This window comes from Oryza glaberrima, chromosome 10 (assembly GCF_000147395.1).
Source record: "Oryza glaberrima chromosome 10, OglaRS2, whole genome shotgun sequence".
NCBI lineage: Eukaryota > Viridiplantae > Streptophyta > Magnoliopsida > Poales > Poaceae > Oryza > Oryza glaberrima.
The window spans coordinates 20,815,818-20,840,929 of NC_068335.1; the positions used below are offsets into that span (position 1 = coordinate 20,815,818).

Genomic DNA, 25,112 nt, shown 5'->3' on the forward strand with positions numbered 1-25,112 from the left:
CTTGGATTGGTTTATCTTTTTTTATGGATTTTTCCTTTTCTCCATGTTATTTTTACCCTGGCAATCGCTAATCTTTAAGCTTGTTTCCTATGGTGTTGAGATCTATCCAAAATAGTATTGATTTCTTGTTTTGACGGTTGACTTTTCGCTTACTTCCTACTACTTTCTTATTGAGTTGTTCCTATAGATCTATAATCTTGGTTTGGTGTGTACGCCATAAAGATCACCACAAACTTGGATTAGTTTATCTATTGGTAACAAGCCTTTCACTTTCTCACATCTATTTACAACACGGTTGCTCCAATCCATCTAGATTGTTGTGTTTGCTATAGAGACCCACATGAATTGAAACTAGTTTGTTGTGCGTGCTATGGAGATCCATGTGAATTCAAACGGGCCTCTCTCTCGTTGCGTGATAGACTCTTCATTTTTCTCAATATCTCTACGCCAACTATTATACTTTACTAATTTGTTTTTAGCCCAAAGCACCTAATACAAACAAATAAAGAAAACAAGAAAACAAAACCAAGACGTGTAAAGGGGCCATTTTTTGTCAAATAAATAACCCAAAAAGAAACCAATTTAAAATCAATTATCACAATTTCAAAGAGATTGGATTTTTGTTTCTCTCCACTCCAATACTTCTCTCCATCTCCCTTGTGCGTTTTCCGATCGGCAGTGCCGGAGGCACACGCCCCCGCCCTTCTCTGTCTCCTCCGCCGCCGCCGCCGCCTTCGCCGCCGGCGAGTAGGCCCGGAGTCACGGCGAGAAAACCGGCTCGCCCTCTCCTTCCCGCCCGCGCCGCCCGCCCTCCCGCCCTAGCCGCCTCCTCCCACCCTGTGCGGCCTCGTCGCGCGCGCCGCCGGCGAACAGGTTCGGAGGGGGCGGCGCGGCGCGGGCCTCGGCTCGAATCGGATTCAAGGTCATTCTCCTCCTCCTCCTCCTCCTTCCTTCCTCTTCGCCCGCAACGCTTCCATGAGGCGGGCGTGGATGGAATGGAGATCAATCCGACATGGATTGATTTCTTCGCCCTCCATTCCAAACACAGCACATGCAGTTCTCTTCCCCCGGATTGCTTCGATGCTTGGAGTTACTAATACCAATTTGTTTTTATTTTCTTTTAATAAAAATGGGAGTTCAGTTGGGACAGGCATGGCCTGCGTTAGCTCTGTCGCCATGGCTGGGCCAGTGTTGTGGTGATTGCGAGGGAAGATGCAAAGGTACACGGGCGCTGGGCACAATGCTGGGTTTGGCGGCGGCGTGCCAGGCAGGGGGGTGGTGGCAGGAGGGAGGGAGAAGGGCAGGCTGGAGCCTTCTTCGTTCCATGGTGCCAATTACCCCGCGAACTTGAGGTGGTTGCTGTTTTTCTTCCCCTCTCAAGTAGTCTTGTTTCCAATGCATTCGGCTTTGTAGACTGTGATATTTGCTGATAGTGATTGCTGTGAAGTTATTAACTCGTTACGGTAGAAGAAATGATGATGTGACGATAATGTGGCAACGTTAGCAACCAGTAGGTGACCACGGCAATGGTTACTGTGATTTGTCGTTACTCGTGATGACCTAACCTGAAGAAAGCCATCTCATATCAAGAAGACAAGAACTTCCTACTGATATTTTTTAAAGTATATTATTCAATAATACTTTGGCCACTGCCATGTAGTCTGTTACAAAACCTTGTTCTTACAGAAGTTAAAAGGAACATCTCAAAATATAAAAAGGAATTCAGAAAAACAATAGCAAACTTTTGGACCATTGTTGTTGCTTCAAAAGTCTTGCCAGTGTTCATCCTGGTGAATTTATTGACTGTTCAGTGTTTGGTCAGTTTAACAGCTCAACTGTTGGTTTAATGAAAAGATGGAAAAATGATACTTGATTGTTATTTGGTAGAAACAGTCACAATTTTCCTGGTACGAATAAGTAGTTAATTCAAGCTCATTGTCCCAGTTTCGAAACCCATGTTGCATGTAAACCCTTTGATGTGATTTGTGAAGTAGTCGGTCCAATTGATTCCTTCAATACAGTGGTGGATCCAGAAATTTTCTTGGGCCTGAGCATGCTTAGGCTGTGTTTGAGATGACATCTATGATGAGATTATGGTCCACATGCAAAACGAGACGAGTGATTAGGGTATGGTTAATTAGGTATTAATTATCCATAGTTTTAAAAAAATATAACAAAGCAGAAGAGAGATAGTGACCTCTGACAATAATCTATCAGCATCAGGAGTCCAATAACATGTTCTGCTTGTTTGCCATTTTTTTCTACCTGTCTTAAACTAGTGCACAATTAAAAGCCTGCTTTGGTGCTCAAATAGTCGTGCAGGACACCATACTAACTACAAACTGCACCGTATAGAAGCATGACGCCTGGTGCCGTTTGTTGCCCGGGAGCAAATGCCATTGGCTAGCAGAGGAACAGCACCGAAGTCCATTGCGGCAAAGACTGGGAGCCCGGGCAGCTGCCCATGCTGGCCGGGCCCTGAATCCGCCGCTGCTTCAATATATCATGAAACTAGCTCATCGAATTGTATTTTCACCAGTTCAGAGTTGCTTACTTGCTTCGATTATCTTGTGTCCAACTTGGATGAGTCACTGTCTGCTGATCAGGTCCATTTTTAAAATTATGGCACTAGAGATGGTTGTGTTCTGAACAAAAATTCAATCAAAATCAGTCGCAGTCTACTCTAGTGGGATTTGTCCTTTGAATCAGATGGACATTTTTTTAATTCAAAAACTAGACGAATATCATAAAAATTGCCTTTTTAATTTTTATGGTGTGATATCATTTGAAAACGTATCACTGTTAGTTATGGTAAATGAAAGAGAAAACATTTTGTTCTTTAGTAGGTCAAACAATCTTCACTGTACAGTGCTCTTTTTTATGGTTGTTACTCCCTCCATCACATTTTGATCATCCTCTAAGTAAATGACACCAAGACCAAAGACACCAAAATATTCATCATTCTCAAATTAATCCTCATCGATTAAAGTGTTTCATCGCTTCGTGTCCCGTGGATTGCTCATGTTTTAAATATTGCATGCCATTGCACCAATAGAAATTAATCTTGGTTGGTTGCATGTAACACATTCAACGATGCACATGTACTCTTTGCACAAATAAACAAAAAGACACTTGTTAGATGATGATCATTTTAGGAAGACTTCAAAAACTTTAGGAAATGATCAAAATGGGATGGAGGGAGTACTTTTTACCTTATTCTGGCTGATGGAGGCTTCTTACTAGCAGTTTGAGAGGTCGGCAAACGGAACAGACAAAAAACCTGTTTGCATAATGTAACTATCAGCTTATACCTATTGATCAATAGATAATGCTTTTTCCATGAGGGTAACTCCCCACGTTCCATTATCAAAGATAACAAACACAAGATCCTGTTACATCACTCTGGCACATCTCTCCTGCACCTTGCTAAGCAATATGGTTGAACCAAGTAACTGACGGGTAGTTTATAGGATGGTTGTTCTTATGGGGACTTCAAATGCATTTAGATTGGCATGGATGACAAGATTGTATTCTTCTTATTTTCCAGCTGAAGATGGGAAGATTATTTGTTAGTGGCGGGTAAACTACAATTGCACCAGCTGAGAATGTAACCATGGCCAATGCTGTACTGTGACATCTCACATGGATAATATTTTATTGCTGGAATATTTTTTTTGAGAAAATTGCTAGAATATTGATTCTAGGAAACAGCTATCGCCAACACCGTCGAATAGTTCTGTTTGCATCAATTTTGCTTTAAAATCTCAGCAAGAAATTATAGGAGAACATTAGCTCTTTCCTTTTTTATTTTCTCTCTTTCAGGAAGAATGGGGGTATTAGTTGTAGGAGTAGCACTTTCAAATGTATGATCTTCCACATTTAATTTTTTTCAAAGGACTTCTCTACATTTTGTTCAGACTAAGGTTCTACCTATGTTTGTTAAGACATTAACTTAGTGCTGACTGATGAGCATATGAACCTCCTAATATGCTTATGATTCTATTTTTCAGGCGGCAACCACAGGTAGCTCCTTACAAGCTGAAGTGTGACAAGGAACCACTCAATGCCAGGCATGTTTTACTCAACAACTGATTTGTTCCTATTGTCTTATTGACTATGTACATAAATGTTTTCCATTTTCTCATATCTAGCTTTTCTATTCTTCAATATTCTTACTTTTTTTTTCATTTGCATGGAGAAGTTGCATATTTGTATTCGAAAACAACTAAAAGTTAGTGTTTCCTTTGTACTATGGATTTTTGTAGGCTTGGTGCACCTGACTTCTATCCCCAGACATTGAGTTGTGCAGAAGAGACCTTAACCAAAGAATATGTGCAATCTGGGTACAAGGATACCGTTGAAGGAATTGAGGTGTGCTCCAGAAACCAAAAGTTTCAAATCCTATCCCTTTTTTGTGACACTGCTTATCTAGGGTTAATCTTGTTTCATATATTGTTTGTCTCATTTTCACGAGTCTCATGCCATTAAAATCTTGAGTCCATAATTTTGTGTACATTAGGACCGCAATTTCTTTGTTTTGTTTTGACTGAAATTTGTTCCTGGTGGTGTTTTTACAGGAAGCCAGAGAGATTGTACTCAGTCAGATTCCATACTTGAGCAAACCAGATATTGCTACAAAATGCAAGGAGGTAAAAAGGCAACCAACATCAACCTAACTAGCTTTTTTTTTTTCATGCAATCTTATGTTGTTAGAACATTTCTTCCTGTCAGAGTGAAGTGAGAAGTAGGTTGCTATGCGGCATGATTGAATGCTGCTGGAGATCAGGAACTAAGATGGGTAGAATTATGGGAATCACATCTTTTATATATAAGCTGAGATATGCATCACAGGGGGTTAACAGCCAAAACTCTACAGCCTACTTGGTGCTAATTTTGGATAATTGCCACCTTTGGATTGTTACTGGCTGCATAGTCTGTCAGAAACTTAGGATTAATATTATGTGAATACGTGGATCCATATGGAAGATGCTGAAGAATTGCTTCTTTTCCCTAAGGTTGATGGATTGAACTGAATAGTTGAATGGATTGAATCTAATATTTTTCTTCCCCCTTTGACCTACCCAATTATTGTGCTTTCCTTCTCTAACTGATATGTCTTGTGAAAAAACTTATACTTTGACTAACAATTTTATTTTTTATTTATCAAGGCACTAAAGAAGCGGTTCAGAGCGATCAATGAATCTCGTGCTCAGAAGAGGAAGGTATTTTGATTTGTTGTAGTTACTATGATTAGGATCTGTTAAACCATTTCACAACTTCAAAATGTTTGTATTGAAAATTTGACAAATGGGGACTTAACTGCATTAATTAGATTTTTACCACCTAATTCTAGATAGCTAGCATCTATTTACATTTTTCCTGCAAAACTTTGAACTTTTTAAAGTTAATATTGGTCTAAAATATTCCAAATACTCTTTCCTAACAGGCTGGCCAAGTTTATGGGGTCCCTCTTTCTGGCTCGTTGCTGACAAAACCTGGGATGTATCCAGAGCAAATGCATAGCAATGAAGACACACGCAGAAAATGGATTGAGGTCAATCAAATTAGCCTGTCATTCTCATCTTCTTTTCCTGTAATGTAATATTTCATTTCATTTATGCACTTTATTGAATAAAGTGAGGCAAGTTTGCTACAATTAAGTGCGGCGAGTGTGCCATCCAAATAACCCTTCATCTTAAGTAGCTATCTTTCTGTATATTATGAGTTCTTGAAACATTTCATACTGTATCAAACTGATGCATTTCAAACTGGACTCACTATGTATAAACGGGAGCACTGTGCCGTCCATCTCACCTAATGTTTCATTTAAGAAACTACAGATTTAGGGCGACATTGGTACCAACTTTTTTTTTGGTAGAATTGAAGACTAACTGCAATATAATTAGAAAACGATTTTCTCTAAAGTCTTTTCTTTTTTGTCTTGCCGATCTGCGAGGAATCTCATTGCAACCTTAATCTTCCACCTGACTTGAAATGGCTGTGTAATTCATTCCTTTGCAGGCCCTTGTGCAACCAAACAGGCGTCTATGGTCATTAGCAGAGCAAGTTCCTCGTGGTTTTCGGAGGAAGTCACTCTTTAATTATCTTATCCGATATAATGTCCCACTGTTAAGAGCATCATGGCTTGTGAAGGTTACTTACCTTAATCAGGTCCGTTATTTCTGTGCCAAACTGCTACTGCTCACTAGAATTTAGTTCTGTTATTTCATGCTTATTAGAAAATTATATGATGTTCGCTTGATGATGCCTCTTTAATTGCAGGTTCAAACATCATCCAATAATGTTTCATCTGCTGCTCCTGATAGTTTGCGATCTCAGCACTGGACAAAGGATGTCATTGAATACTTGCAGCTGCTTTTGGACGAATTGTGTTCTAAAAATGGCTTTTTTGGACTTCCATCTTCTCAAGAACAGTCATTGCCATGCCTTGTTGCTGGAGACAGCCCAATTAAGTTAAAAACCGGGGCATCACCTGCTAGTGCAGATGTTGAGGAGCCTTCGCTACACTTTAAATGGTCGTATATGATTCGTATTGTTCAATGTCATCTCATGGAACAATTACTTGTTCCGTCGTTACTTATCGAATGGGTATTTAATCAGCTCCAGGTACAGAGTACATTGATAAAGTAGGTTCATGCTTAGTGATGTTTCTCAAGTGCTATGTTGATCTTCTAATGCCAATTTTTTTTCTAACCCACTTCCTTTCAGGAGAGAGACTCAACTGAGGTTTTAGAATTACTCTTGCCTATTGTACTTTCTTTGGTTGATACCATAACCCTCTCACAGACATATATCCACATGCTGGTGGAAATACTGATTCAACGTCTCAGTGATGCTTCTCCTGGCAGCTTAAGTGTTAAGAATAACCCAAAAAGGTCATCCATTACCTCTGCTTTAGTTGAGTTACTGCAGTACTTGATACTTGCTGTTCCCGATACATTTGTTTCTTTGGATTGCTTTCCACTTCCATCAGTTGTGGCTCCTGATGTATACGGTAAAGGTGCTCTTCTGAAAATAGCAGGTGGTGGTAAAATTGCTAGCTCTAGGAGACAGAATGCATCTCGACACCTCTCTTGTGGTTATGCCATTTGTTCAGTTCAAAGACGTGCATCTGATCTTTCTTTAGTTGCTAATCCTAATCTTCAAGTTCGTGGGGCAGCCAATGTAGTGCAAGCTTTGGACAAAGCACTTGTAACTGGAAACTTGACAGCAGCATATACATCAGTATTCAATTATCTATCAGATACCCTGATGGAAGAAACATGGATTAAAGAAGTCAGCCCTTGCTTGCGATCTTCTCTGATGTGGATGGGAGCTGTTGAGTTATCCCTTGTCTGCTCTGTGTTTTTCATTTGTGAGTGGGCAACATGTACTTTCCGTGATTGCCGTACATCACAATGCCAAAATGTAAAATTTTCAGGAAGCAAAGATTTCTCTCAGGTCTATATGGCAGTTTCCCTGTTGAAGGATAAAATGAATGAGATAAATAATTTATCTTCTTCCAAGAGCAGCAGTCAGCTTGCAATGAAGGATCACCTTAAAAGTGGTACTCTGAATAATTCTTCTATCAAGGTGACAGCAATGGAGACTGCTTCTGGATTTAGAGACAGTACAGGTAGCATTGATGAGAATAACAAAAAGGATATCTTCAGCAGTCCAGGTCCACTGCATGACATTATTGTATGCTGGTTGGATCAACATGAGATTAGTGATGCTTCGGGATTCAAAAGTGTGGATGTTTTCATGACTGAACTTATTCGCAGTGGTATATTTTATCCTCAGACATATGTGAGACAACTAATTGTTAGTGGAATCACCATTTGGAATGATAGCTTGTTTGATCTGGAAAAGAAAACGAGGCATTACAAAATTCTGAAGCACCTGCCAGGGTTTTGCTTATTTAATATCCTTGAGGAAGCTAAGATTGCTGAAGATCAAGTCCTTTATGAAATTGTGTCAACATATTCTAGTGAGCGTCGACTTGTGCTTTCTGAGCTTTCAAGTGGTCTGGCTACTGATGCAAATGTTGAAGGCAGGGTCCCTTTGAGTTCCTGCCTTCAGAAACAGCCTGATCTTCTAATGGATTCAACAGATGATAATCATGGCAGAGTGGCAGTTCAAGTAGAAGAGGTAAAACTTATGATATCAGGTCTGTTGAATTTGGGATACTCTACACTCTTGGCTGAATCAGGAAGAGAAGAAACAAAAAAAACCAAGAAAGGACAAACAGATTTGGTAGATTCAGAAGAAGATGTTGGGCATGCAAAAACTGGCTGTAAGGATAGTAGTAGGACCAAGAGACAGAAGTTGGATAAGAACGTGTTTCCTTTCCAAGGGTCCCCATTGGTTCAATCAGATGAGGAAGATTTTTGGTGGGCAAGGAAAGAGCAGAAGCAGGAATTGTTTACTGTTGAAACAATACATCAGTCAATTGAACAAACAAGTGGAGGTAAGGCAACAGTAGTGCAAATGACACAAAATATAGCACAACTTGCAGCTGCTAGAATCGATGGTAGCCAGGGGGCATCTACTAGTCACGTGTGTGATAACAATCTGAGTTGTCCCCACCATAAACCTGGCACTAACTCTGACATTCTTAAAGACGCTTATCATATGAGTATGTTGACTCTGGCTGAAGTTGGCAAATCACTTAAGAGACTTAGATTGCTTGAAAGAAGATCCATTTCAATCTGGCTGCTGAAGTCCATAAAACAACTAATTGAAGGAGATGAAGTGAAACATTCTAAGGCTAATAACTCCATAAGTGCCTCCACTGTGCAGCATAGTGGTAAAATTGCATCTGGATGGAGGTTTGGAGAAGATGAACTTCTGTCAGTGCTGTACATAATGGATACATGTTGTGATTTACTCTCCTCTGTAAGGTTGCTTATATGGCTTCTATCAAAGATTTATATTGGAATGACCACATCTGGTCAAGTTGGAAGAGGTGTTATGCACCCAAAACATAAAGAAAACCAAGTTTTCCAAGTAGCCGAAGCTTTTCTGTTCTCATCCTTGCTCAGGTAAGCTGCTTTTTTTTTCTCTATTGTTTTCTTCTGAAGTACTGTTGACTTTCGTCCTTTAAATTCACTTATAATGTAACTAAGAAATTTCTTTCCAAATTTGTCTTTGCATGAATTTGCAAATGGTAAAAGAGTGCAAAAAAAAAAAAAAGAAACGCGTGAAAACACCAATTAAACTGTTACTTGTGTTGTCTCTGTCTGTTTGTTGGTTTTGTACTTTTGCATCCATCTTTGCACAAAATATTCTGGGCAGATTCTATTTTTTTATGGCTTCTATGGTTCTATTGGTTTCTCTGTTCTGCCACTACTATTTATGACTAATATAGTTCGGTTGTGTTCTCTGTTTGGCCCTTCTTAGACACTGAAATGCCACGTGCACGCTTTCCAAACTAGCAAAATACCCATGCACTGCAATGAATTTCAAATAATATATCAAATTTTTTAACTTGGAAATTGTATCTTTCTCGGAAAAAATATATAGAATTAGCAAGCGAACATCCAACCAAAAAAGGCAAGCCACATGCACAAAAGAAATATTTATTCATCCTTAGGGTGTGTCTGGAAGAGAAGGGAGAGAAGGTTGGGAACTTCTCCCCCGCGCACGCAAAATGGGGCGGCTCATTAGCACATAATTAATTAAGTATTAGCTATAAAATTTTTTAACAATGGATTAATATGATTTTTAAAGCAACTTTCCTATTTAGTAGTTTGGAAAGCGTGCACGTGGAAAACGAGGGAGTAGAAGTTGGGAACATGTAGTATAGAACACACCCTTAGAAGATCCCATCAACTCGAGGGGATGGCAGATTCACCAATATACTTTGTGGTGCTTTCAAGTTGTGTCTCAAGTCATCGTATGTCATTGGCTGTACAGAAACACACTATAATACATCTGTATTTGTGTTGTGCAATATTTTAAGGCGTTTCTTTTTCATTATATACACGTAGCATTTATATGGTTTAATGGTGATTGTTTGAAGAGGGCAATGCATCTGATTTTCAAGCAATCATGTTTGGACTGTTTTGCGTCATTGAATGCTTTGTTGGAAAACACTCTTGGTGCATCTACTTGTAGTTCATCACTTCATCATGACCTAGTGAGTCCTATCAATGACCTGTGTAAACTACAATGCCATGCATATTTTTCTTTGTGAGAAGTGAAAAATGGGCAAATACACTGCAGTGGCAACAGCTGCAGATGTAAACTTAGTGTTTGCTGAAGAGTATGTGAGATCTTGTAGTACAAAGTATCCAATGGATCAGCTGTAGTTGGAACCAGACATGCATGTTCAAATTTTGTTATAACTGTACTAATGATTTTATTGTTTCTAAAAAATCAATCTTGCTGTTCACATTATTGTTTTCTTTGTCTTTTGGATATTGCAGGTATGAGAACATCCTTATTGCAATGGATCTTTTGCCCGAGGTTTTGAGTGTTTCAATGAATAGAACTGTTCATAAGTCAGGTGAAAGGCAGTCTACTTCAGTAGCTTTTGCTTATGCTCGATATTTCTTAAGGAAATACAGAGATGTGACTAGTGTTGCTAGGTGGGAAAGAAATTTTAGGTCCACATCTGATAAAAGGCTGCTTGCTGAACTGGATAGTGGAAAGTCAATCACTGGTGATTCAATTATTTCTGGAATTTCATCAGGTGAAGAACTTGATGGGCATGTCCATAAAAAATTGAATGGGAAAGCAGGAGTACTTCCAAGTATGAAGGAGATAGTGCAACGGCAAACTGACGAGTTTTTACGCAACCTAAGGGAAAATAATGCTACAGCACCAAAGAACCCATCTTTTTCTGAAACGGAAGATAGCTATCAAACTGCTCATGACATTGTTTTGGGATTGGCAGACTGTATCAGACAAAATGGAGGAGCAAATCCAGATGGAGATCATTCTTTAGTTGCTTCTGCTGTTTCTGCAATTGTTGACAATGCTGGGCATGCAATAGCTAAACACTTGGATATTTCAGGTGGTAACAATCCAGGTGTTACCTCAATTAATTCATTAAACTTGATTCAACACATTTTGAATATCCACATAAACTCTCTGGCCTTGCTAAGAGAAACTTTAGGTGATCGATTTAGTAGAATATTTGAAATATCTCTTGCTGTTGAAGCTTCTTCAGCTGTTGCAGCATCTTTTGCTCCTCCTAAGGCTCACCGCAGTCAACAGTCTTCTGAGACCCATGATGAAAGTGGAAATCATGCAAATGAAGTTCCAAGTAATCCGTCAAAATGTTTTAATGTTAAGGCTGTAAAAGTTTCTGCTGCTGTTTCTGCACTAGTTGTTGGAGCTATTATTTATGGGGTTGTCAGTCTAGAGCGGATGATGGTGGTCCTAAGATTAAAAGAAGGTTTGGACATTCTGCAGTTCTTAAGAATTTCCAAAGCTAGCACAAATGGTGTGACCCACTCCATTGGAAATTTCAAAATTGACAGTTCCACTGAAGTTTTGGTACATTGGTTTAAGATTCTAATAGGGAACTGTAAGACAGTTTATAATGGAGTGATCGCAGAGATTCTAGGTGATTCTTATGTCCTTGCCTTTTCAAGGTTGCAACGGACGCTTCCATTGGGTATAGTTCTTCCTCCAGCTTATTCAATATTTGCTATGGTCCTTTGGCGACCATATTTATATGACACCAGTACATCGAATCATGAAGACATTCAGCTTTATCAGTCTCTACTGGGTGCAATTAGTGATATCACAAGACATCAGCCTTTTCGAGATGTCTGCTTCCGTAACATGCATCTTTTCTATGATCTTCTGGCTGCGGATGTTGGTGATTCAGAGTTTGCTGCAATCGTTGAACTTCGAAGCCCTGATGAATGTTTGAAAGCTCTTTCACCTCTTCGTGCCCGGGTTTTCCTGAATGCTCTTCTTGATTGTGAAATACCAGTAACAATGAGAGACGATGGTACATATGCTTTAGAGCCTGGTTGTGCAGAAGCTAGTACCAAGAATGATGTAAAGTTTCCAGAGAGGCTTATAGAAATTCTGAATGTCCTACAGCCTGCAAAGTTCCATTGGCAATGGGTTGAGTTGAGGCTGCTTTTGGATGAGCAATCTCTTATTGAGAAACCAAAGAATGTGCCATATGTAAAAGCACTTCGATCCCTATCCCCTAATGCTGAGAATTTTACCCTCTCTGAAAGGGAAAAGGGACTTACTGAAGTTATTTTGTCTAGGCTACTTGTCAGACCTGATGCTGCTCCTCTATACTCAGAACTTATTCACCTTCTTGGAAAGCTACAAGAGTCATTCGTGATGGGTATCAAATGGTTCTTACAAGGGCAAGATGTTCTTTTGGGAAACAACTCTGTAAGACAACAGCTTGTTAACTTGACTCAGCGCAAAGGATTTCCAATGAAGACACAGTTTTGGAAGCCATGGGGATGGTCAAAATTAGTCGGATATGCTAATGCTAATAAAAGCTCCAAAAGGAAGTTAGAAGTTACTTCAATTGAGGAAAGAGAAGTTGATGGCTTGATTGATTCTAGAAAATCCAGTAATAGTAAGTCGCTAAATGTGGGTACAAGCCCAGAAGGGCATGGATCTACCCAAAAATATTTTACTCAGGAAGCCCTTGCTGAGTTAGTTTTGCCATGCATAGACAGAAGTTCTAGCGAGTTTCGCGTTGTATTTGCTGGTGATTTGATCAAACATATGGGTGTGATCAGTGAGCATATTAAAGCAGCAGTGTGGAACGGTATTAATAAACTGAATAGTTCAAATCCTTCAGGAAATGAAGGTTTGAGTAAACCCAATGGCCGCAAAGGAATCTTCAGTGGTAGTCCGAATATCAGGAAGCATAGCCCTGTACCTAATGATTCAACTACTCCTTCCGCATCAGCTTTACGATCATCAATATGGTTGCGCCTGCAATTCATCATTAGGCTACTTCCAGTAATTATTGCAGACAGGTAATATTTAACGATTTTGTGGCACATTCTAGCATTACATGATTTGTCCTAAAAATTAGAAAACCGGTCTGGGACGAACAGTCAGCGATTTAGTTTTTTTTTTTCTGTTTGCTGGGACTTCAATCTGAACACCTTTATGAAAATAGAGGGCTACTTTTCAATTATCAGTAGATATCAGCGAGTGGCATCTGGAATTCAACTAACAGAACTTAATAAATATTTAAGCAGGATGGTTAGTACTTGGGTAGTGGGTTGTTGCAAATCAAGCCTTCAGTGGTTATGACAATCATGTCATCGACTTTAGATAGAGAATTGAATCACTTGCATTACGAGCTTGACTGGATTAGTTAGCTGAGTGGGTTCTGGCTCCTCTAGATTGCCATGAATAGCTGGAGAAATGTGATAAATATGAGTTTAAGCATGCTTAAATAAGTTATCTTAATCTTTCCTTGCGATACTTTTGCTTTAATTGTTAGTTGTGTGACATCTTAAGTTCACAGAGTTGCACTTTACGTCCTTGAAATATTTATGCTATATTCTAACTTTTTGGCTTTGGATATTTTGTAGTAACATGAGGCAAACGCTAGCTTCCTCCTTATTAAGCTTGGTTGGAACACGTGTGGTCTATGAAGATGCAGATTCACTTGAACCTTACATGGATGATGTCCTGCTTGTTTGTCCAAGTGAAAACCTATTCGATAGGCTTTTATGTGTCCTGCATGCTTTGCTTGGCAATAGCCAACCAAGTTGGCTGAAGACTAAGCCAAGCTCCAAGCCAGCTGTTAAATTTTTGCGTGATCTTTCTACAATTGATAAAGAGGTCACTAAGAGCTTGCAGGTCTGTTTAGTTTTTGCATATTATTGCTCTCTTTTGCTTTCTGCAATTATTCAAGCCTGTGACTTCTCTTTACTTGGTCTGATGGCTTCTTTGCATTATCTGCTCTATTGCAGTGTGCATTAGATCGCATGGAGTTGCCAGCAACAATCAGGCGGCGGATTCAAGTGGCTATGCCGATTCTACCTACTTCCCGCCTCTCCTCCATAACATGTGGTCCTCCTCTACTGTCCTCTGCTGCACTATCACCATTCCAGTGCAGTACATCTACTGCAGGGCCTTACCAACAATTTCCCCTCAATTGGATTCCTACCAATCTCTCAAGCAGATGCAAGGCAGCGTTGCCTTCACAGGATCCTAACATGGAAATAGATCCTTGGACTTTGCTGGAAGACGGTACAAGCTGTCCAAATACCAACAGTGGCAGCAATTCTGCAAATGGTGTTACCGGTGACCATGCCAATCTGAAAGCTTGCAGCTTTCTCAAGGATTCTGTAAGGGTGAGGAGGACTGACCTGACTTACATTGGCTCTCTGGATGAAGACAGCTAACCGGCGCAATTATCACCTCCCCCTCATAATTTTGTTGCAAACCCGTAGGTTGTAAATACATATGTGCAATGCATCGAGCATTCTTCTGTACTTTAAAAACATGGTGTGGAAGAGTGCTATAGCATTTTCCAATCAAGATGGACTCAGTTTAACCCTGGAGTGGATAGTTCCTAGATGTAATTTATTGAAACTATCTCCTTTGTTCTTAAGGGTTGCGCTTAGTAGGCTGCATTGCAAGGTAGCTCAAATTTAGCTTTATGACATAGATAATTATATAGTTAGTCGGAGTTCTCCTTGGGGGTGTTTGTATACTAGTAAGATTTGGGTCTCCCATAATCCATTGGTAATATGAATCAGGGTGGCCTCCTTTTGCCATGTATTCATGGATCTTACTCTTTTTTTAATTGTTGGTTGAAGTACAACAAGGAGTACATTTTTGCTATTATATGTTTAGGACAAAACCGGGAGAACTTGGGTAAAAGTTCCCCTTCGGCTGCTCTGATCAATAAATTTATCTGCAATTTTCTATCGATGACTACTTTTTTAAGTTTTTCAGATATTTTGTTATGTGTGTATATTGCAAGTCATGTTATGTCAGTGATGAGAAGATATTTCTAGCGTTTTATTTAAATCCACGCTTGTGATGTATGTGAGTTACCATGTTTATTGTAACTGCTATCAGTGAATATTTTTGTCTCCTTTTGTTTTTGGCTTGTGCAGGGATGGCTGATGGCTTACTAAAGATTAAAGAGCATAAAAAGTGCTAGAAATCAGGTATCTGTTACATTGTAGCTAATCAACTAGTAGCATTATTTACATTGTGGTCAACTAAATTTGTATGCAGAAGGCATTTGATCCATCAACTTTTGCGTTGTTATCCCCACGACTGGTGATTAATTTTTAGTTTCGCCCATATTCAGTTAAATTGGATGCTCTCTATATTTAAACTGAAACTTTTTTTTTATGTATCCAGGTATTTTCATTCATGTTCAGTCAGTCAGTCCTTAGCAACCACAGAATTCACTCTCTTAAACCTGGGTAGTACCACCATGCTTTGATACAGAGCAGATTACTTCATACTCCCTCCGTTTCAAAATGTTTGACCATTCGTCTTATTCAAAAAATTGTAATTATTTATTATTTTCATATTATTTGATTCATCGTTAAATATACTTCCATGTACACATATAGTTTTACATATTTCACAAATTTTTTTTAATAAGACGAACGGTCAAACATGTGCTAAAAAGTCAACGGTGTCAAACATTTTGAAACGAAGGGAGTACTACATATACAAGCACTGCTGGTCATACAAGACATAATTGTTGCAAGCTAAAGCTTAGTTCCCTCTCTAGGTCAGCAAAATCACTCTACCTACTGTACTCTACCTACTGTTACTTTATCCCTTAATTTTATCTCTTGGAAGCTACACTAACAGAACCATCTAAAGCTCTTCTTGGGAAGCCAAGAAGAGACGGTTTTGGGAGTTAAAGAGACGGGTTATATCCGTTTTTGCGGTCGATGGAAGCAAAATAGACTTATTTCCACTCCCGAAACTATGAATCCACAAATCCAAGTGCTATAGGCTGGGGCTGCGGAAGCGCCTGGAGGCCCAAGAAAGAAGCCCAATTGTGTACGTACTGCTTTTTTTGGAATGGAATTGTTGGAAGAAAAAGGAATAAGTCTACTCTGACTCCCTAAACTATTGACCGATCTGATTCGTGTCCCAAAACACTAGTACCGAATATATTAGAACCACAACTATTAAAGCCGGTGTATTTGATTCTTTCGGTGGTTTAAAAGGATAGTTTCGCTAACGTGATGTCTATGTGACGTGTTGATTTGTTTAACGTGAAGTTAACGTAGTGTATTAAAATTAAAAAAATACGTGTGGGACACATTGTCATTCACACCAAAATGTGGAACCCACTGACATATCACCCTCTTTCTTTCCTTCTTCCTCCCTCTGTCTCTCCTTTCTGTTCTTCTTGAGCCAATCGGCCATCGGCGGCGGCGGGCTGAAGAGGGCTGGAGCGGCGGCGGCGTTGGGCGGCGAGCGAGGGACGGAGCGGCGGCGGTGGCGGGCCGAGGAGGTCGTCCGCCGCCGGCGATGGAGGGGACGCCGCCCAAGCCACCGGCCGCCCGTCGCACGTCGCCGCTGAGCTCCCCCCTTTTCCACTGCCCCGAGATCCGCCTCCGCCACCGCAGCCCTCCTCGCTGAGGTCCGGAAGGCATCGAGGAAGCACTCTCCCCAAGTCCCCAGGTCGGGAAGGCCAAACCGCTCTCCAAAACAAGTCAAATTATACGAATCCGATTCAGAGTCAAAAAGTGAACTTACTCCGAAGAAAAATAACCAAAGAAGGCCTTCTTGTTTTTTTTTTTCAGAAGAGGTGGATACGAACCTCTTGCGTAAGTTGTACTAGCTCATCCATCCCTCTCCACCCTTATAAGCACCACAAGTTCGTTGTTAATTTGGAGGGATTTGGTCTTATAATCAATCAAATCTGCCGCAGCGCGTCCGTACCACCGCCTCCACTTCCCTCCTCCGCTCACATCAACATGCTGATCCCCTCGGAGACCCAACACGGATTGGATCTCAAGTTGTGCCTCTTTACCCTTTGCTCTATTCATTGATTTTGATCTTATTATTCTCCTTTTGTTCGTTCATTAAAAGTGATGCTGATTCCTTTTTTTTTCCCTTTTATATTATATATATATTGATTTTCTCTTCTTTTATTCGTTAAAAGTCCTCCACTTCCTGATGATGACAAACCACAGCTTATGGAGGTCGAGGTGGAGTTGCCAACAGCTCATTCTGTAAATCTATCTTCAAGTCCGAGCTCGAGGTACTTATCATATCCTCAAATTAGCTAGCCCCCCTATCGAGAATAGCTTAGCATATTTGAGGACCTGTTGGGAGATTGGAAGGTTCCTCCACCACCTCTCTCCTCTATAGTAGCAACAACTTTCAGTTTTTTATTTTTCCGTCTTTTCGCGCTCGCAGTCCTTTTCCTTGTACCGCCAGTGAGAAAACAACTTTGTGTGCATGGATCGTGTACACCAATTAAAAAATTTCACAAAAAATTCTAGCAAATTTTGTACATGTACATTTATTTAATAGTATTACACCTATGCGTAAAGTCTCATCTTTAAATTCATCATGTGGAGAGAGAAAAGAAGAAAAAAATCTGGCAGATTTATACTCTTACAAGCTGTCATATGTTCTTTTTTTTGTTATGGCTAAAAATAATTTGATGCTTAGACTTCATACATGTGTACTACTATTGGAAGTACTTGTATACATTTTTTTCTGGAATTTTTTATAACATTTATTAGTTGGTGTGTGTACACCGGAAGCTTGTGTGCGTTTGTTAAGTTTATTTCTTAAAATATTTGATTTTATCCTTATAATCAAGTAGATAATTCGTGGCAATAGTCTGGTGAATAATTTGTTTGAAATTGGCCCTTGGTATATTTTCATTTTCTTAATGCAATATTATGCACACTATATCTTTGTGGCCTAATTACTGGTATCTGTTTTTTTTTTGTTGAAACATAGATCAAATATGAGTTAGTCAGGACGATCACTAGCTGTGGAAATCTGGACGAAGGTTTTCATGGTCATGTAAATTTTATTGCAAAGGGCGATTGCAAGAACTCGGAGGAGTTATTTTTCGCGGAAGTACGCTGGGAAAACAATGGATATATACCCACTTGCATGGTCTCTCTTGAAGGGAAAGAAAAAATTGGTTAGTCCAAAAATAGAACTCAAAACTTCGATATTCTATTTAAAATGTTAGTAACATATACAAGTTGCTTTTACAGGTGGTTACTATGGCGCCAGAGTTCATTATCCAAGAGGTGTTCCAGGTCTTCCCATTGACAAACAACACTGCTATTTCTGTGGAGATGAGCTTAAGCATCCAGAGGATGGAACACTGTATGAGAGTGGCCATGCTGCTTCGAGTGATTATTATGAGTAGTATGCATTATCTATTATGTTTATTATTTTCAAGTTGAACTAAGTTAGTATTTGTGTTAGTTATCACACTTTTTCACCGTTGTAATGTTTATAAACCACGTTTATATTTGGGTTGAACTTCGAGTTGTATGCCATACAGCCGAGCAAAAGTTTGAGAGAATCATCTTTGTATGTCAGCAATTCGCTCTTGGGAGGAGCTATATTTGTTTAACCAGATCTTATCCTGTTTTTTACCTGTCTCGTGCTATGCTATTAACTTATCATCTCGGTGGATTTTCCATTTTGAATACAAAGACTCAATCCATCGATGGACGCAAGTGTATGAGATGTAATTGAGTAGGATCATGGAGGCAGCAAATCTGCAAATGCAATGGTAGTTTGCGTCTAGATTTGAAGTGCGGATTAGCTCGTATTCAGTTAAATTGGATGCTCTCTAGATTTAAACTGAAACTTTTTTATGTGTCCAGGTATTTTCATACATGTTCAGTGAGTCAGTCCTAGGTTCTTAGCAACCACAGATTTTTTTACTCTCTTAAACCTGTGCAGTACTACCATGATTTGGTAATAAGGAAGAGGACAGAAAGGCCAGGTTAGGAAACAAAAAGGAATACAGAGCAGATTACTTCATACATACAACCACTGCTGGTCATACAAGACATAATTGTTGCAAGCTAAAGCTTACAGTTCCCTCACTAAGGTCAGCAAAATCACCCTACCTACTGTTACTTTAATTTTTTTTCTCTTGGCAGCTACACTAACAGAAACATCTAAAGCTCTTGTTGGGAAGCTTCAATCCAGAGTCCAGACGCTCTGGCTGTCGCTCACTGTTTCCTGACCGTCTTGTCAGCAAAAAGGACATCATCGATCCATGATACGATGTTGAAAGCCAAGCTTTCCAGCACCCTTGAGTAGCTCTCCAGGATTGCCTGACCAATATCCTACATGAAAAATTTTGCCAATCTCATTTGGTCAGGAACGTATCAAATTTTGAATTTGAAAAGAAGATATAGATCACAGAATGCCAATGCTGGCATCTGCATGCTCTGAATTAGTTGAATGCCAATGCTGTTCTTGCATTTTATATGCTTTGATCAGCTGGATCATGAATACCAATGGTATCCTTGAGTTTTCATGCTCTGAATTACTACTTGAATACCAATGCTGTTCTTGCCATTTATATGCTTTGATCAGCTGAATCATGAGTACCAATTTCATTCTTACATTTGCATGCTCTTACTAGTTGAAAGCCAATGCTGTTCTTGCATTCGCGTACTTTGATTAGTTGAATGCTAATGTTGGATGCTAATGCTGTTGCATTTGTATGAATTGTAGATTAGTTAGTTTGATTACCTTGTTGAACTGGATCTTGCTGGTGTCGAGGGTGGTCTGGGACAAGCCGGGGAACCTGTGCTTGAGGCAGAGGAGGAGGCTCTCCGCCCGGCCTGCCAGCATCACGTTCTTGTCCTGCTCCTCGTCGTCGGCGACGAGCTCCTTGACGGCGCCCCACCGCGACCTCCCGTGGCTGGCGCCCGCCTTGCGCCGCCACACGTACATCGCCGCCTCCACCCTGTCCGCCATCGCCAGCGCCTCGTGCTCCGACGACATGTCCAGGCAGTCCAGCAGGTACTCCGGCGAGAACTTCTCCGCCCCCAGCATCGCCCTGTACACCCCGTCCCCCACGCTCGCCTTCCCACTCTGCCAAGAACACGATGATGAACAAGACGAAGAAGAAGATGATGACGACAAATACTATTGGTGGTGGTATCGCGTCGTTTGGATCAGGTGGCACAGGAGTTTTTTTACCCTGAAGTATGGGTGGCTATCTAGTTTACGGCTTGATAATCACTAATTTCTTTGTTTTGTGTTGAGGGTCTAGTTAGATCCTGTTTTGTGGCCGTGTGCATTTCATACGGAGGCCGGGAGTAAGCTCAGCTAGAATGTACCCCCTCCATTTCACAATATAAGTCATTCTAGCATTTCTCATATTCATATTGATATTAATGAATATATATAGATATATATGTCTAGATTCATCAACATCAATATAAATGTGAGAAATGCTAGAATGACTTACATTGTGAAACGGAGGAAATATCATATTAGTGTATTTGGTTGATTTTTAATAAAGCTTCTATTATCGGAAAAAAATGATGATGTTACTGTTGCATTGGAGTTGGTGATGTTGTTTAATTACCTTGGGGAGGATGGCCATGAAGGAGTCGGGTACCTCCATGTCGCCGAGGACGCCGGTGTTGATGGCGACGGCGGCCTTGTGGATCTGGGTGGCGCAGTCGCGCTTCTGCTGGAGCTCCTTGCGGGCCTTGCCGGAGATGCCGCCGTCGGGGACGCACGGCACCGGCAGCCACCACCTGTCCTCGTTCCGGTGCGTCGACCGCCGGAACGACGACGACGACATCGTCGACGACGACGTCGCCGACCCGAACGACCTCGTCCCGGCGTCCGCGTACCAGAACTCCGCCTTCTGAAAACTCTCCAGTATCTCCTGCACAAATTCGAAATTCAGCTCATCCAAAATTCGTCAAATTCAGCATGTTTTTAATTTGCGACAAATTTGTTGGGATCTTACAATGAGCATGGCATCGAGCTTCTCCAGAGCAGGGAGGTTGATGTAGATGTCGGATCTTGGCCTGGTGGCCATGACCTGCAGGATGAACAGCAATGGAGATGGAGCAAGCAATCAATCAGCCATGGCGTTTGGTAAGTAGAAATCCATTGAATCGTCCATGGATGGATCATGGATGGATACCTCGACTTTGGTGCCATCGGGGAGAGTCTGTGAGGAGGGGTAGAACTCGACGATGTAGTCGCATACGGAGAGGAGGCAGTCCATCTCCCTCCTCCACATCGTCTTCTTCCCCGCCGGCAATGGCTCCAGCTTGTGGCAACTCCCGAACACCGTGGCTGCATTAGCTCGTCGGATTAGTCATGGTGGTCGCGGATTAGCAAGAACAAGTTCGCCGGCGATCATGTCGATCGCGCTGCGTACCGTAGAGGTTGGTGATGGCGTTGGAGATGGCGACGGCGGTGCAGACGCCCTTGCCGCCGCCGGACATGTCCTCGCCGAGCAGGAGCTTGGAGAACCTCTCCTTGACGAGCTCCAGCTCGTCGTCGGTGGAGCGCCGGTCGAGCACGTCGGCGCGGGGCTTCATGCTGAGGCGGCTGAGGCTGAGAGCGGAGGCCGCCGCCGCCGGCGAGCGGCGGCCGATCAGCCTCGACACGGCGGCGGCGGACGGCGGCTCGAACGGGCCACTGTGGTCGACGCTGCTGCCGCTGCCGCCATGCTCCTCCGAGAAGGACGACACGTCGGAGAACGTCCGGCTCAGGTTCACCGCGTCCATGCTCGGCGTCGTCGACGACGAGCAGCACCCGCCGCCGTTCGCCTCCGAGCTCTCGTCGGACACCGACACCGACGAGCTACTCTCCATTGCCGATCGATTGATGCCGACGAGCTCTCAACGCTGCAAGAAACAAGAAGAGAGAGAGCTTTATATATAACGAGTTCTTCTTTGCAATGGACACGACAAGTTCATCGAAACAAGAGAAACCCATCTCACTAAAAAAATTTCAAACCTCCTAGTCCTAGGTTTAAATTTGAAACTGTAGCTTAATTTAAACACATTTTGCCAATGTTTGTGTGCCTATGTAGGACAGCGGTGAGAAAATCTTGCAAAATGCCCCTGTTTGTTTAGCAACAAAGCTCGCTGCTTTCTAGATGATAGTGAGGTTACTAGTAGTACTACTCGACACCAAGTCATAAACTAAATCATCTCATGCAGATAAAGATGCAGATGCAAATGGAATTGAGAGGACCAGTATGCTCTAAAGATTTCAGAAGCTTTTGCTTTTGAACCTTCTTTACATGCAGGGTTTGTGCAATTGGACGCATGCATGCATTGCCATCGTCGTCGTCATCTCCAAGATTCAGAAAAAAACATTGAAAGAAAACAAGCACTGCTTTTGCAATATTCTTGACTGCTGCAAAGGAGATGGAAAGGATAGAACCCCCCCCCCCCCCCCCCCCCCAAAGATGGCACAAGAAAAGGATTGATTGGCCATTCTTACCTTTTTTTTGTGATGTTGATTTGATTCCTAAGACACTCAAGCCAATGATCTTCTTGCCATGAATTGGAAGCTCATGTTTCCTCTGAAGAATTCCTGCATCAGCTTCCTCTCTTGCTTAGGCTTGGATGGAAAAAGGAGTCAATGGTAAGCAAAGGATGTGCTGTTTTGCATATGGTTTTGTGTTTTCTGGTCCATGGCAAGTGATCATGCCATTGGGAGACATGGCTGATTTTTGTTTATTTTTTATTAGGCGTGGAAAGGATGTGCATGGGTATAAAAATCATGGCAAGATTATGTTTGCTTAATGACCTTGGAAAGTAGTAGTAATTGCTTGATGTTAGGGGAGAGTCAACCATGATATTAATGGATTTGATCCTTACTGATATTCCTGCTCTGAAACTATACAAAGTACACATGGAAGTTCAGTTAAAAACAAAGGGATTTGACAGCATCTTCACATCACGTTCAACCAAACCAGTTGAAATGAACTAATCAGACCACAGAGATTCTAATGATTGGATGATAAGTTGGTTACAATATTAATTGATGAGCAACAAATCATGGCCTGATGAGTTGTGAATTGTGATAGATTTGAAGGATTAGTGTAATGTATGACGCTGACGCAACGCAACTCAAATTATTCAGGCATTCGTGCGAGGTTCAGGTTCAGAACTAGCAGTCCCAGCAGAGATGATGATTGAGATTAGCCGATGAACTCATCAGGCCAGGTTGTTTGCCAGTGCAGCGTGTCACAGTACACTCATGACTAATCATCGATGCATTCAGTAATTAGGTACGAGCAACTAACTACAGTATAACTTTGCGTGCAGAATGGCCAAGAACTCTGATCGACCTTTCCATCTCGCACGGCACAAACGGCCATTAATACACTGTTTCGTGCAACCTCACGCAGCTCTGAACTTTACAAATTCAGAGTTGAAATTCTTCAGAGATTCAGAGTAGGATAGAAGTGTGACATGCAAAATAACTCTTTTTTTTAGCATTAGGAGATTTGAATGGACGGTGCAGAGATTACGGACGGCTAAACAGAGGATGGTTTCTTTTGGATTAGGAGATTATACAAATGACAAATTGGCACTGCAATGGAATTCTTCTCTCTCGCACGTTCAGAATGTTCAGGCCGGTTGCCTCTTTTGAGGGGAGAAAGTTGCAGCTGCGCACGAGCAGCATAGAAGCTCTCGAAAATTGTTATTGGGATCGGAGCAGCGTGGTTGCATGGCCGGTTTGCCTCTGCTTTTAATTAATTTTAGTTTAATTAGGCCCCAGCGTGCAAGCATGTTTAGCTATGCTGATAGCTTGACAATATTGTACTAACTGCATGCTCATTAGTCATTTCCAAGCCTTTTTAAAAAAAATAAATAAATTTCCAAGCCTAATGACACTTCCATTTTCTGACCTACACGTAATCTGAGAGCATCATTTACAGTTTGCTATTAACTGCACCTATTTGAAGTGATAGTTTTCAGTTTAAGCAGCAAGCTTGTTGCTAGTTGCTACAATCTGAATTACACTATTCCATGTAATTATACTGTATCCCCCTTTTTTGTTAGAAATAATGTCACTGGTGTTCCCCCTTTTTTTTTAAAAAAAAAAAGCAGATTCAACATGAAATTAGTATCTAGAAACTTGAAATGTGGAAGAAGTGCAGCCAAAACTCAGAAAAGACATGCTAAATCCGGGGTAAAAACGTCGTCAGAATGGCTCCAATGGCTAGAGACAGCCATTGCCCAGAGCATGAGAGACATGAGCTCCATGAAACGGCAGCCACAGCCATCATCAAGGGGAGCATGCCTGAATACAATATTTGCAGCAGATGCTTAGCTCAGGCGTCCAAACGTTTGCTAATTAATCTCCTTAATTAGTTTAACCAACTAATCACATCCTCTTATCATACTTAAAGAATTGTATCTGGAGGGTACTAATCAGGATTCTGGAGTCGTGGGCACTACGTGCCCGTCACGATGCCTACCTTAGGTATAGATTAATCGCCCTTTTAATTTTGATATTTTGATCTTTGTTTTTTTCTTTTTGCTTAATGCATGTTACTAGTACTGAGAGGGCGTGCATTGCACGTACCCGCCATTAATGCACAGGATAGAGGATGTTCTGTTTTTTTTAAAAAAAAAAATGGTTTGACCTTATGCTTTCTCGAGAGAATTATGAATCGAATTGCTTAATTTGATCGTCTCACTTTTCCCTAGAGTTCGAGTGATTGTGCAAAAGACGATAAAAAGGATTAGATTGTTTATTAGTTGGTAGGATTGGAGATCGATTGTTCAGTAGGACATCATCAAGGTCAACATAGCTTAGCTTGTTTTCTCTGTCAGAGTTGACATTGTTCGTCGGTGTTGCCGTTTGTTCAGCACTGCTCTCTGCTTCTAGGCCTTCTGTTTCCAAGAACCTAGTGCTGGCTGGAACAAGAACACATTTACATTGCCCCTGGTGAAAAAAAAAATCTATATTGCCCGGTGAAAAAAAACACTTTTTTTTTACATTTACATATATCAATTTCGTCGGGAATTTTGTGACTGAAAGCGGTTTACTTGCCAACAAACCAAAACTACTACGTAGGTGTAGCTGTGCCTAAAAATGCTTGTAAAATTATTTTGAGAACTGATAGAATCATCTCGCTGACTTGATTACCACTTGATTTGTCAGAGAAGTGC

General features: G+C 41.0%; 3 protein-coding genes across 3 annotated transcripts; 2 read left to right on the forward strand and 1 right to left on the reverse strand.

The window, feature by feature from the left end:
• The first annotated feature begins 652 nt into the window (after window positions 1-652).
• On the forward strand, window positions 653-15,090 carry LOC127786315 (mediator of RNA polymerase II transcription subunit 12-like). Its single transcript, XM_052313673.1, has 13 exons — window positions 653-922; window positions 1,142-1,352; window positions 4,011-4,070; window positions 4,266-4,371; window positions 4,578-4,649; window positions 5,169-5,222; window positions 5,447-5,554; window positions 6,022-6,171; window positions 6,283-6,627; window positions 6,730-9,044; window positions 10,431-12,974; window positions 13,542-13,812; window positions 13,926-15,090. The coding sequence occupies exons 2-13, from the start codon at window positions 1,213-1,215 to the stop codon at window positions 14,358-14,360; spliced, it is 6,600 nt and encodes a 2,199-aa protein (XP_052169633.1). The 5' UTR covers window positions 653-922; window positions 1,142-1,212; the 3' UTR covers window positions 14,361-15,090.
• Window positions 14,461-18,569, forward strand: LOC127785956 (uncharacterized). The gene is made up of 5 exons (XM_052313282.1): window positions 14,461-14,536; window positions 16,387-16,623; window positions 17,139-17,206; window positions 17,920-18,109; window positions 18,186-18,569. Exons 1-5 carry the CDS (start codon window positions 14,461-14,463, stop codon window positions 18,341-18,343), a joined length of 729 nt encoding a protein of 242 aa, XP_052169242.1. The 3' UTR covers window positions 18,344-18,569.
• A 363-nt stretch (window positions 18,570-18,932) lies between these two features.
• On the reverse strand, window positions 18,933-22,048 carry LOC127752875 (rop guanine nucleotide exchange factor 3-like). The gene is made up of 7 exons (XM_052278314.1): window positions 21,934-22,048; window positions 21,350-21,821; window positions 21,110-21,264; window positions 20,930-21,004; window positions 20,537-20,845; window positions 19,693-20,037; window positions 18,933-19,280 (listed from the first exon to the last, which is right to left on the reverse strand). The coding sequence occupies exons 2-7, from the start codon at window positions 21,786-21,788 to the stop codon at window positions 19,164-19,166; spliced, it is 1,440 nt and encodes a 479-aa protein (XP_052134274.1). The 5' UTR covers window positions 21,789-21,821; window positions 21,934-22,048; the 3' UTR covers window positions 18,933-19,163.
• Between the last annotated feature and the right edge of the window lie 3,064 nt (window positions 22,049-25,112).

Bases quoted from the DNA above. Each gene is read 5' to 3' on its own strand.
- LOC127786315 (XM_052313673.1), top strand. From the start codon at position 1,213: ATGCAAAGGTACACGGGCGCTGGGCACAATGCTGGGTTTGGCGGCGGC. The intron at 4,372-4,577 runs GTGTGCTCCAGA...GTGTTTTTACAG, and splicing joins ATACCGTTGAAGGAATTGAG to GAAGCCAGAGAGATTGTACT. The intron at 5,223-5,446 runs GTATTTTGATTT...CTTTCCTAACAG, and splicing joins CTCGTGCTCAGAAGAGGAAG to GCTGGCCAAGTTTATGGGGT.
- LOC127752875 (XM_052278314.1), bottom strand. From the start codon at position 21,788: ATGGAGAGTAGCTCGTCGGTGTCGGTGTCCGACGAGAGCTCGGAGGCG. The intron at 21,005-21,109 runs GTATCCATCCAT...TTCATCCTGCAG, and splicing joins CCGATGGCACCAAAGTCGAG to GTCATGGCCACCAGGCCAAG. The intron at 19,281-19,692 runs GTAATCAAACTA...TTTTTCATGTAG, and splicing joins GCAAGATCCAGTTCAACAAG to GATATTGGTCAGGCAATCCT.
- LOC127785956 (XM_052313282.1), top strand. From the start codon at position 14,461: ATGGTGTGGAAGAGTGCTATAGCATTTTCCAATCAAGATGGACTCAGT. The intron at 17,207-17,919 runs GTACTTATCATA...GTTGAAACATAG, and splicing joins TCTTCAAGTCCGAGCTCGAG to ATCAAATATGAGTTAGTCAG. The intron at 18,110-18,185 runs GTTAGTCCAAAA...TTGCTTTTACAG, and splicing joins TGAAGGGAAAGAAAAAATTG to GTGGTTACTATGGCGCCAGA.